General features: G+C 40.1%; 1 protein-coding gene across 4 annotated transcripts in view; it reads left to right on the top strand.

Moving 5' to 3' along the window:
* Positions 1-12550, top strand: part of THOC2 (THO complex subunit 2) — a 133177-nt gene that overhangs the window by 88522 nt on the left and 32105 nt on the right. For 2 of the 4 annotated variants that reach the window (XM_083159319.1, XM_083159320.1), the window contains exons 27-33: positions 847-978; positions 1231-1415; positions 2166-2350; positions 3878-3980; positions 5533-5969; positions 7342-7400; positions 8933-8968. In XM_083159319.1, coding sequence (XP_083015445.1) covers positions 847-978; positions 1231-1415; positions 2166-2350; positions 3878-3980; positions 5533-5969; positions 7342-7400; positions 8933-8968 — 1137 coding nt within the window. Of the gene's footprint in view, positions 1-846; positions 979-1230; positions 1416-2165; positions 2351-3877; positions 3981-5532; positions 5970-7341; positions 8423-8803; positions 8969-12550 lie in introns of those variants that run through there. The other 2 variants (XR_014460709.1, XR_014460710.1) reach the window with 2 other exon arrangements.

The raw sequence follows: 12550 nt of genomic DNA, 5'->3' as shown, positions 1-12550 counted from the left end.
AGAGTTTACAGCTTAGGCCTATACAACAGTACATAGAATTCTTGTTTCATTTGGTGAAAGGTGAACTCGAGGAGAAACGTCTTGCTGATGACTCTTAGGAGGTTCATCCAGGCCTTAATAATCTTTTCAGTTGAAGTCAGCAGGTTCATTATTCTTTTTGTTTTGTTTGTGTTAAGAGGCCCAAACAGAGCTCCCCAGAGCCAAGGGCTGTGCGGCTGCCTGAGGCTGGATAAAGCCAAGCATCTGTTGTAGCAGCTAGGGCATGTTCTCACTCCTTGCATAGCGATGCCGCTGCACCTCATTAATCTTATGCCTATGTGGCACAGAACAGCTTTTACCCAATATGTGCTGATGGAGAGTTGGACATGCTAGCTAGCTAGTTTGTGCTGTGTAATGTGGTAACGGCCCTCAGTGCATCCAATCTAATCACATGACTAGTTTCAGGTAATTATTTGAAACTGTTAAATATTTTATGTATATTGTTTGGATTCGGCATGAAAAGCCGGCGTTCAAAATCCCGACGCCGGAATCCCGAACGCCGAAATCCCGACAAGGGGGGGACGTGGATCTCTCCCCCCCCCCCCCCCCCCCCCCCCCCTTGCGGGCTTGCTGCGCTCGCAACGCAGCGGGCCCGGTGCCTCGCTACGCTCGGCACACTAATTTATTCTCCCTCCGAGGGTGTCGTGGACACCCACAGGGGGAGAAAGTGTAGGGATTTCGGCGTCAGGATTTTGAACGCCGGGATTTAAACTGCATCCCTATTGTTTGTTTGTTTGTTTGTATCTTATATTTGTTGTACTGATGTTTTTCTTTTCTTTTTTTTTCTTTTTATATAATTTCCTCTAGGATTGTGGTAGTTATCCAGGTTTTGTAACAATATTAAGGGCATCCAATTTTGATGGAGGAAACAAAGCTGACCAATTGGATTATGAGAATTTCCGGCATGTGGTACACAAGTGGCACTATAAGTTAACCAAGGTAATTAAACAACATACAAACAATAACATTTATTTTTATCATTCATGAAACTAGAAGGTCATTTTATACTAGAACAAATTGTGCTGTCACTCCTATTCCTGAACGGTCTCATGAATATATTACTCCATTCGATAAATATGTTGACTTAGCTATTGTAATATCGTCCTTGTGCTTACTGTAAAAGTTAAATATGCAGTACCTGAAAATGTACCCATTTTGTTCAGACCTTTTTATGTGACTGTTGTCTTGCAGGCATCGGTTCACTGTCTTGAGACGGGAGAATTCACTCACATCAGGAATGTTCTTATTGTTCTGACCAAAATCTTACCTTGGTATCCCAAAGTGGTGAACTTGGGACAAGCTTTGGAGCGCAGAGTACACAAAATATGTCAAGATGAGAAGGACAAAAGACCTGATCTATATGCATTGGCCATGGGGTAAAATACAAATGAAAGGTGGTCATTTAAAGAAAGATATTTGCATAGTTTTCTCACTTTGGGAAAAATCCTCTGGTTGATCCAATATAGGCCACTTGCGTTCTATTGGAACAGAAATGTTCTTTCACTTAGCAGAAACCCTCTTTTCTTTCCTAATGCAATATTAACAGGTACATCTGTGGTTTGACAAATGACCGCAATGTTCTAAGTGGAAATATTTCCCAGATTAAATGCATAGGCTAGGTATTATAGCAAAAAAAACAACAACAACCCGCTAGCTTTTAATGCAAGTGTAAGAAAACTCACTTTATATCCAATATTTGGCAGCTGGATAGCTGAGATATGGGGGAAATACTTTCACGCAGTCCTTTAAGAGAAATTAGCCTGTAAATGTGTAATAAGACAGAATTATTTGAGTTAAACCCCGTGCAAACGGGCGGATTTTTAGAAATAATCGCCAGGGATGTGGTCGCTGAGCACCTGGGGTGGTTGCTGGTCAGAGGAGCATGCACCTGCGACCAGCGGCTTCCCCCTGCAGAGGGTCGGTTTTTATCAGCGACCATCTCTGGTTGCTGATGTTAACGGGACACTAAGCAATATATTGTTCAGCGATCGTATTGATCCGGGTGTACGGAGCTTAAGGCTTTTATAAGTTGGGCCACAGATTTGAGACTTTTTATCTCACTGGGTTAATATTGGTATTTAGAACATGATTACATTTGTATATTTAACACTTTGCGCGAATTACAGCTACTCTGGACAGTTGAAAAGCAGGAAACCTTTCATGGTGCCTGAGAATGAGTTTCATCACAAAGACCCTCCTGCCAGGAACATCATTCCACCTACAGTACAGAATGGACCAGGCACTGCCAATCAGTATGCATCTGTCTTGGTGAATGCAGTAAAAACCGATGAAGGCACTGCTGAGGATACCGGTTAGTACTGATGAATTTCACTAGGGTTAAGTAGAGATTTGGTTCTTAGTAAAAATGCAATTTGAATGTTTTACAATAATGTGTATACATCTGTGATATGAACAGATTATTCCATTTGAGTACATTTAACTGCGCTCAAAATGCAGGTAGCACCTCAGTTATAAGGTAATGATATTAGTTGAATATGAGCACTACAATGTTAATGAATGGTGTGTTAGAAAAGGGGAAAGTAAATTAAAAATAAATCTAAAAATAAATAAATGAATAAATAATTAAAGAAAAGGAGACGAGTACCTGTAAGAGAAAACAGAGTTAATTTTAACAGCTCCCTTGTGTATTGATAAAGAGTCCTCTGAGATGGAGCAAAACTAGACTGTCCCTGCCTAGAGTGTCAGGCGCTTGTAGGTGGAAGGCTCCTGCCGTGAGGCGAAAAGTGGTGCCCGCACCAGTAGTCCGCTCTCCACCTCTTATCCCATCATGACATTGCATTTGCGTGTTGTGATGCGTGTTCTCTAATGCAAGTGCTGCTGTGAGCTTTACTGTCCCCTCGCTCTCTACAGGCAGTCTGTTCACCGCAAACCATAAACTGACGGTGTGGACTAGCACGAAACAAATTGAAAACATTACAATTGTAATTGTTACGTTCTCTGTAATAAAGCAGCCTTTATTCAAAGTTTACCTATTACATTAGTATTCTGTTTTAGTTGTTCAACCCCTTTGCTATGGAGAATCTGCAGGGCTAATATGCTTATACCATAAAACGTCATCCGGAAAGTGTCCAAAGCAAAATAACTTTCTCTGTACGGACACTAATCACTGGTTGTTTTGCCAGAGAAAGGAATTTAATTCCTGTCTGTGTGTCCATCCACGCACCAACTAAGGTGGGGGATCCTGCAGTGAGTCCTCTTTCAAACTATGTCACCCCTAAGAAAACATTGCCTGGTCACGTGTGATAAACAGGCAAAACCCCCTGCACTACAGAAAATCATGTATGCCAGGGATGGGGGATATCTCCCCCCAACCGGATATCCATATAATCTTGGACATCATTTTAGAAAGTGGGGGCTTCCATATTTTAAATGATGGGTCCCCATAGTACTGTACTTGTGATCACTGGACAATGCTGCACTGCACTAGGGAAACTTGTCACTGTCAAGTTTGTGGTTACTTATACTTAAGAAAAGGGGTGTGCGCTATAGATTGGGAAATCACCTAGTTCCACCCATGTCCCCTGTACTGTCCCACACATGGTGCCCCCATTTATCTTGAAAAAGAAGGGCATAGTCTTTCAGAACATGTGCCTCTTTAGTAGTTATTGTCTGGGGATAACCAGGCAATTACTGAAACAATGCACAAGAAAATTAATTTTCCACAGATGCTGGGTTTTTAAATATTTTTTTGTACTTGCTTCAGTGTCACATATTCGTGGTAATCAACATATATGAAAAATGTTTCCTCCTGCATTTTTTTAAAATAGACAATGGGATATTTGTCTAATGTTATACGTCGTTTCATTTTTTATCAAAGAAAAATTAAAGGAGAAGTCTCAGAGTGCTCAAAAAGTTGTTCCCAAAGCTGCAAGCACAACACCAAAGGTTACTGCAAATAATGGAAGCAGCTCTGCAAACAGGTGTGTAGTACAAGTCTCTACTATGGTGTATCTAGTGTGTTTGTGTGTATATATGTGTGTGTGTGTGTGTATGTATATACATCGGAGGAGCATGCTCCTGCGACCAATGGCTTCCCCCTGCAGAGAGTGCATACATACAGTGTTCTCCCCAGCGCTGTTTTTTCGGGTGCTCCGCCCGGCAAGGTGCACCCTGATGCCCTGCATTCCCCTGGCCAGGCAGATCGGTGGACAACCCAGCCGGCAGGTCTGTGGCTATTTTAAAACGCGTGCTGATCAGTCAGGAGTTGCAGCGGTGGCTCCTGATTGGCTGTCACACCGCATGCTCTGACTGAAGCCACCCCCCCTCTCCCGGCTGCAGAGTGTTAGTTCAGAAGGCAGAGACAGCCACGTTGCATACAAGTCGGGAGACACGGTCCGGGATGGGACGATGAACAACTGATCCGACAAGTTCTCTGTTCGTCACTGGATAAGCAAGTTGAATGTAACAGCAAGGTTTCTGAAATCCTGTCCGTTCTGTAAAATTGGAACATATGTGAGAACAGAGAGTTGGAGACTTTTGTTTATTCCTGCAATTAGGATTTTCTCTGACCATTTGTTAATGGTGAAACAAAGCCCTAAATATATTTTGGCTTTGATCTAGCTGTAGAGCAACCAAAAGTTATTTATAATTTACTTTATGCTCTTAATGTTAATCTTGCCAATCTGTAGGGACACACTCTTGGCTGGATTCAGAAGGAGAGCGCTGCAGATACTGCATTAGCATAAATTATACACTATTTAAAGTACTGCTATGCCATAAAGATGTTTTCCAAATATGAAGAAAGTCATATAAACTTATGTAGCATTAAACAGTCATTTTGATGTAGAGCTTTTCTTAAAGTGACTTGTTAAACATTACACATTTAACACCAACATCAAACCAAATGCAATTCTATAAAAGAGAACATAGAGTCAAAAATTCATTTATTTAGTCGGTAGAGTTCTCTTTTTTGATGCTACCTGCTTTGTATACTTGTATTTTCTGTGAGAGGGTCATTAATCGCTGCTTACCTCTACATTTCCAAATTGCTGGAACTGTGACTATTGAGATTTTCCATGTTAGCCATGGTAACCAGCCATAATATACAGTATGTTATCCATTTAAAGGGAATAGCAAAAAATGGAAGACAAAGGACTGGATTCATTTAGCTGTGGCTAATTTGGTCTGCGGATGCCATCAGTTAGAGCCTGCTGCGAACATGTTAACCCATAGCTCTGGGAAATTATCCTGTATTCTATTGGTTAATGCACGCCATTGTGTAATTTACTATGTGAGCGCAAAGGGGCTGTAATTGAATAGCCCTGTGCGTTAGTCAGTCTATCACACTTTTCCTGCTGAAGTAAATTACCACAACTAATTGATTGTGGACAAAAGTATTTTATTGTTCATAGTGTTGAGCGCTTTTAAAATGTATTTTACACAAGGCAATGTTAAAATATAGTTTTCATACGCTTATTAATCTGACATTTATTTGGAGCAATTCATGTTCACTCCCATGGTCGTCTTGTACAGCAAAGTTCTAAAAGAAAAAGAAGACAAAGATAAAATCGGAAAAGAAAAGGAAAAAGATAAGAAAGAAAAGACTCCAGCAGCAACACCAGAGACGAAGGCACCAGCAAAGGACGGCAAAGATAGAGTAAAGGAAGAGCGGGCAAGCAAAGATGATAAGCTCAAAGATGTTAAGGAGAAAACACCAAAATCCGACAAAGACAAGGAAAAAAACAAAAAAGAAGAAAAGTCTCAGAAGGAAGAAAAATCCAAGTCTGTTACAGCGAATATCGAATCAAAACTGGCTGCAGAGAAGGAGAAAGAGAAGGAGCCCTCTCGAGAGAGAGATCTGTTGAAGGAATCTAAGTTGAAGGAAAGCTCTAAAGGAGGCGATAAAACAGCTGTGGCTGGGTCCTTGAAGTCCCCTGTTCCCCGATCTGAGACATCAGAATCTGAAAGGGGTAAGGGTTTTTTTTTCTTCAGGAAAAGCTGTATCTAAGGTTAATAGCAAACATGCTGTCGTGGAAATGAGAAGATTCATACTGCTATATTTAATTAAGTTATTCCTGCAGTTTTTATCCACTTGCAATTTAAGCTTCTGATAGAAAGTTACTTCTTAACTTTGATATCTATATCCCAGGAATTGTTCTAACAGGTTATGTTGGATGCATGGTATACTATTCATTAAAAGCATTAAAAGAAACATACGGCTCCAACCTAGGATAACAAGACAACAGGGAAAATACACATATAACTGTTTAACGGGCTTCACATATTAAATATTTTGTTTGTCTATATCTATTTGGATAGATTTATAGTTTTCCGTAGTCTTGGCCGGTGCACGCAGAGCGTTACATTTCATAGATCTTATACCTTTAACACAAACATATGTTTGTAGGGCAATATCATATTCCCCTTGTAGGAACTGTTTTTTAGGTCATCCACTCTATATAGATTATCTTGCTGAGCAAGCTACATGGTGTATTTAGTAAGTCTTTCTAACACCAATGAATCTAAGGCGCTGTCCCATGAATTGCTTCTGTGTAAACAAGATATCACCCTAGAATAATTTTGACACTTGTCAATCACAAGATATAACTCTTAGTGCTGCCTGTACCGTGTGTTCAACTGATAAGGCAGCTACACTACAGGTTAGTGTGCTCTATGAAGACACATTTTTAGATCGTTTTAAGCAAGTACTTTTAATAATATTCAAGGTGTGAACAACTGCTCTTTTATATGCATTTAAACACAAGGGGTAATATCCGGTTAGCCATATTTTTTTGTGGCTATTTGATTTGCCCGGGGCAATTCAATTAAACCCGAAAAGATGTTCAGAGACAAGGATTATTGGGGATTTTGTTTCACCTGCCTGTTTCACGGAAACTGTGTTTTCACAGGAAAATGGTTTTTGTTTATTTTTTTTCTTGCATCCTGAAAAAAATATCAGCAAAAAACTACCCCCCATAAGTGTTGTATATCTGGTCTATTTAGATAGCTCCCAGTGAACCTATTCGCAGCAGTAAATTACTGTTTTTAATAGAATGGTAGACAAAGTTGCACTTCATAGCTTCCAATAAAAATGTTTTAATTACTAAATACTGTACATCCCTATAAAAGGGGAGGCAGCTTTTGGTTCCTTCCAGCTGCTGTTAATTATAAAGTGTTTGGGGTGCCCAATATCATACTGTTAATTTGAATAAGTACAGCTTTTTTTTTATAGTACAAAGGAGTAAAGAGCATTTTTTATATATAATATGTGTTCTAAATAGAAGTGCAGTAAACCTGTAATTAAGCTAATTCTTTCTTTGTTTCTTTTTTTTTTTTATGTAGAACAAAAACGACGTAAAATTGATACGCATTCTTCTCCATCACATTCCTCAGCAGTAAAGGTTAGTATAGCTTGAGGAAGGCTGTATCCATAATAGGCTAACCTGTGTGGAGTACAAGAGTCCATCTTCCTTCAAGTTGGGTGCGAATTGGCCGCTGGAAATCGCTGGAGGCTTTTTTTTTTACTTTTTTTTTTTTTAGTTGATATTTTGTATTTTGAAATTGCTGTAAAAGTTGCCTTGTTTGGACTATTTTTCTATAAATTATTTTTCTAAAATGGAAAGTAAAGCAAAATCTTCAAGGACCTAGCAGTCATATATTTTTGTAAATAGCTTGAAACATGGAAAGAAGTGCAAGAGAGCCTTTACCAAAGTGCCTGAATATTTGTAAGCAGTCAGTTTTTGTTTTTTCCACCACGTTTTAAGAGTGAACTACAAGCAAGCGACCTTCGAGAGGAGTCTGAGATATCTTATTCCAACAATGATTTTACTTTTTTTGTGTTTTGGGAGAAGATTCGCCATGAAGACTTCCTGCACTTCGTGGGAATATATATTAAAAAGTAAAGATCCTTCCCAAGTTTCTCAGGCATTGTGAGCTGCGTATGCCGAAACGTGCCTTCTCAGAAGGAATTCTGCAAGGTGTCACTATAAAGTCTGGTGATCGACCCTACCGTAGTTGAGTAAAAATGAATGAGCATGCAGCTTCTGTTATATGTATCCTGGAAGGCTTACTTAACCCGATTACGTGTTGATCCCTGGGTTACGGTTAAATCAGATGTGGCATCTAATCACCATCTCACCAACTCAAGAGAAACCACCCCATTGGCCTTCAAGCAGCATATTCTCATGGGCATAGGCTACTATGAAGACTAAGGGTTGCTAAATCCATGCACCCTTTCTTCCCTTGTTTTTTTGGAGGTCAATTTCTGTAAGATGTTTCCCCCCCTCTATGCCGAGCAAGTGAAACTCTAAGTCCCTCCCTCGTATCCAGGAACACATTTTTGGATTACCGAGATGTGCCTTGCAACTGTCAGTGGATCCTCAACTCTAATTTTCAATTTTTTTTTCTTTTCTCCCCTATATTGGTAAGGTAATACGGTTTGACAGAACACTATCTGATTACACATGGGACTCTTGTACACAGATCTACTCTCACTTTTAATGTACATTTTAATTTCAGTTTTGAACACTTTTTTATTTTATTTTTTTATAATCTTTTTAATATCTGTTCCCCAGTTAAAGTGGGTAACTGACAGCTACACGCTTTTAAATTACTCTTTTAAAAGAGTACATTATATTTTTATTTTTAATTTATTCTGAACATACTTTTCTTCTTTTTTTTCAACATTTTTCTCTTTGTAAAAAAAAAAAAAAAAAAAGGAACACATTTTTATTTCTTTGTGATGCATATTTAATGATAGTCAGCCTAATTTGTAGTTGTTTCCTTGTTGCTTTTATTTGTTCAGTATTAACAGCATCAAAAGATTTATTCCCCCCTCAAAAAAGGAGTAGCTGTATTGTCTCAAGGTCACAACCATGGCTCTGGTTACTGACAACTATTCCAGCTCACGTGTCATCTCCATTCATTTCTACAGGACAACCTCAATGAATTTAAGGACTCTTCAACAAAGGTTTGAGTTCCTTACAACATTTTTTTGATTCATTCAATAATTTCATGTTTTTAATTACAGGTGCCCACTATTTGTGTGATGAGGACTTCTTAAACATGCAAATAATTCAATTAGGCCTAACACATAACTCAATATTTAACTTTAATTTATTTTTTTAGTCCAACCGTGTTAAAAAAAATTATTTCATTATATTTACATTTGGGTACTTCTTTACTTTCACGGCGCCAGCATGGCGCCGCGCGTACTTCCAGGTTACGCTCGCCACTAACTAAGTAAAATAAACTAAGTTAACGCCATGCCAACATGGATAGTTCATACCTCCACTATCCATGTTGGCATGGAGTTGATTTTAATTAGCGTAGCGAGCCACCGAGCCCGCAGCGTGGGCGAGCGAAGCGAGCCCCGCAAGGGGACTCTGACGCGCGGCGCCATGCTGGCGCCGTGAAAGTACAGAAGTACCTACATTTGATTTTCTGCTTCTGCCCAAATGTCTAGTAAAAGTTTAGCATCACTTGGTATTGTTGCTGTTGTCTTGATCAAAGGAGCGATTTTACTGATCTACTAATTTACAGTGGTGGATTTGGCATTCATGTCTACATTAATTCTGAAACAATGCATTCTATGATCCAAATTTTGGGGTAGACCAGATTCAATGGAAATTTCTGTTCTCATCTGACACATTCCTTTATACACAGTGAGACTAAAAAAACCTCCAGACTTTAAAGGCTAAAACAAATATCATGGTAAATGCTTATTAAAATTGTATGGAATACAGTTTAGTTTCTACCACTTTTGAATATGATCTCGTCCAGATGGTGGCCTTCATTTGTGATAAACTTTTGTAGATTATTTCTGAAGTTTTGCATCATTCGGTAGGTCATTGCCAGTGTTATCTTGATGAAGCTCACTTTCATTTGGCTGCGTTAACGAGCAGAGTTTTCCTTAGTGATCGGATAACTATACTCATCAGCTACATTAAAAGCCTCTACAAAAACAACTGGGCCATCTGACTGCTTATGTCTACAAAGGTTGATCAAAAATAGTTAATTATTTTGAACAGTATTCTATGCATTGTAAGGTTACGTGCTAAAAATTTTAAGTTTGCCAGGTTTTTTCCCACCCCAATGAATCTGGGAGGTAATTAGGGTGGCCAATCGGGATCCTGGGATTTGGCCCCCAAAACGCCGGGATTGGAAACTCCTATCCCGGGATTTCGGGATTAGACTGCGCATGCGCAGTCTAATGCTGGGCAGCGTCTGAGCACTCGCTCAGATGCTGCCCGGCTTCTCCCATATCCGGCAGTGCAGCACTGCACAGCGTGACTAGGTCAGAAGTCACGCTGTGAAGGCACAGCCGTCCGCCCAGCAGCCCTCCCACTCAGCAACCCGGCTCCCGGCCGCCCACTCAGCAACCTGGCCCCTAAATGTAAGTAAATATGCTGGCGGCCAGGGTGCTTTTTATTATTAGGGAAGCCAATCCCGGGATTGAGCATTTTTCAATCCCGAATCCCGGGATTGAAAAAAATGCCCCGGAATTGGCATCCCTACAAATGCATTATTATTTGTGCAACAGCTAAATTTGAAAAAATGTTCATGTTTGTCCAGCAATTTATGGCATTCTATAGAGAAACCTCCTGATTACAAAAGCTCTGACTGTCCTAACATCTGCCCTGATGTCACTAGCCCCATTCTTCTACATATTATGTAAAATAGACACAAAGAGCTACTTACTACATAAACCATGAAAACCATGTTTATGGGTTGTATCTTCTTTAAATTGGAAAAATTAGAGAGTTTGCTGCTAAGTGTTTATAGCTGTGCACATTGTTCGAAATGGGTTAATGCAATCTGCTTTTCTGTTGTGGAATCAGCAAAATGTCAGCAGCTGTCATGTTGTGACTTTGCTTGTATATTTCACCTTCTATGGGGGGGGGGGGGGGATTCTACACCATTCGTGTGTGTGTGTGTGTGTCTATAAGAATCATTTAATCATTAAGTCAATATTTTTTTGTAATTTTAATTTAAAATTAACATTTTGAAGGACATCGTAGATCTATAGAAAACACAGGTAGTGAGAAGGTTGATTTCAGAATAATATATTTAGATTGTCTACAGTATTTTCTCACACACAGGGTGGAATTCAGTTAACTCTCCGCAGACGAGGGGCCATGTTGCCATTGCAATGGTGTCGCAACTCACCCCCTCGCGGCTTGGACTTGCACATATTTGTGGGGTTCTGTACAAAAAAAAAAAAAATTAGTCTGCTAGTACTGAAATTGCAGCATACAGCCACACTTACTCATGCGGCGAGCACATAGCCTGTAATATAACTATGTATAAGGCATTCCCAGCTATGCATTTGCTATCATAATACCAGTGTAAAATCAATGGATAATATGGGGTTGCCACCATATTATCCCTTAAATCTGGGACAATTCTGAATCACAGTTTCTTTAGATGAATAACACAAAGTGTAATGCAATCATGCGTTTAGCCTGCCACAGCCAGCCTGTGTGTAGGAGATTCCGTCGAAAGGGATATTAAAGCAAGTACATAAATAAAAATATTTCATTTTAAAACCTGTTACCTATCTCAATTATCATTGTACACAAATAGTTTAATGATAAACAATTGTACTTGGTAGTCCTGGAAAAAATTATATTTTAAATAGAAAAACAAATTAATTTAATGGAATTCCAGTTTGGAGTTAGTCCAAATACAGTGAAAAGGTCCTTTACTGAAGGCTGATTGTGTATAAGACTGGTTTTCAGACTCATAAACTCTCCATGTAAGTAGACCACACACATTTTTTGGTACTTGTTTCCTAGCACGGCGCCAGCAATAAAAACTGTGTCCATCGGGACCCCCCCGAAATCGCGTCGATCGCATCGCATGCAACCAAATCGACACAATTTTTACATGGGAATCAATGTAAAATGGTCCTTGAGACCCGATTTAACATTGGCCCCAATGTTAAATGACCCCCAGACCCCAATTGTTATTGTTTCCTAACCCTCATAGGTCAAATGCCCCCCCCCCCCCCCCCCATTGTTAACGCCAACCCAAAGCGTGGCGAGCCCGCGAGGGGCGGTGGTATGCATCCTCCGACCTTTTCATACCCCCACTATCCAGGTCGGTGTGGAGTTGATTTTATATAGTGTGGCGAGCGCAGCGAACCACCGAGCCCGAAGCGTGGCGAGCAGACGCACATTACTTCACAGGTATTTCGCCTCCCTTCGCGGGGCTCGCTGCACTCGCCACGCTCCGGGCTCGGTAGCTCGCTGTGCTCGCATTTTTCATGTAAAATACCCATAAGGGTGGGTATACAATGAAAAATCGGGTCCATTGGACCATTTAACATTGTTCCCTATGTAAAATAGTGTCCATCGCATCGGTCGCATTGCATGCCTTAACTTAAGGCATGCGATGGACGCGATTTTTTAATTGTCGGGAAAAGGCTAAAAATAGCCCTGAAATTGCGTTGGTCGTGTCCATCGCATACCTTAAGTTAAGGTATGCGATCACCTACGACGGGCGCCATGCTAGGAAACAAGTACCCATTTTTTTTATAAGGATGTGGGTT

The sequence above is a fragment of the Crinia signifera genome, chromosome 9 (assembly GCF_055691185.1).
Source record: "Crinia signifera chromosome 9, ASM5569118v1, whole genome shotgun sequence".
In the NCBI taxonomy this organism is placed as follows: domain Eukaryota; kingdom Metazoa; phylum Chordata; class Amphibia; order Anura; family Myobatrachidae; genus Crinia; species Crinia signifera.
Note: the sequence above shows the minus strand (reverse complement) of the source record. Positions and strands in the feature narration are given on the sequence as shown.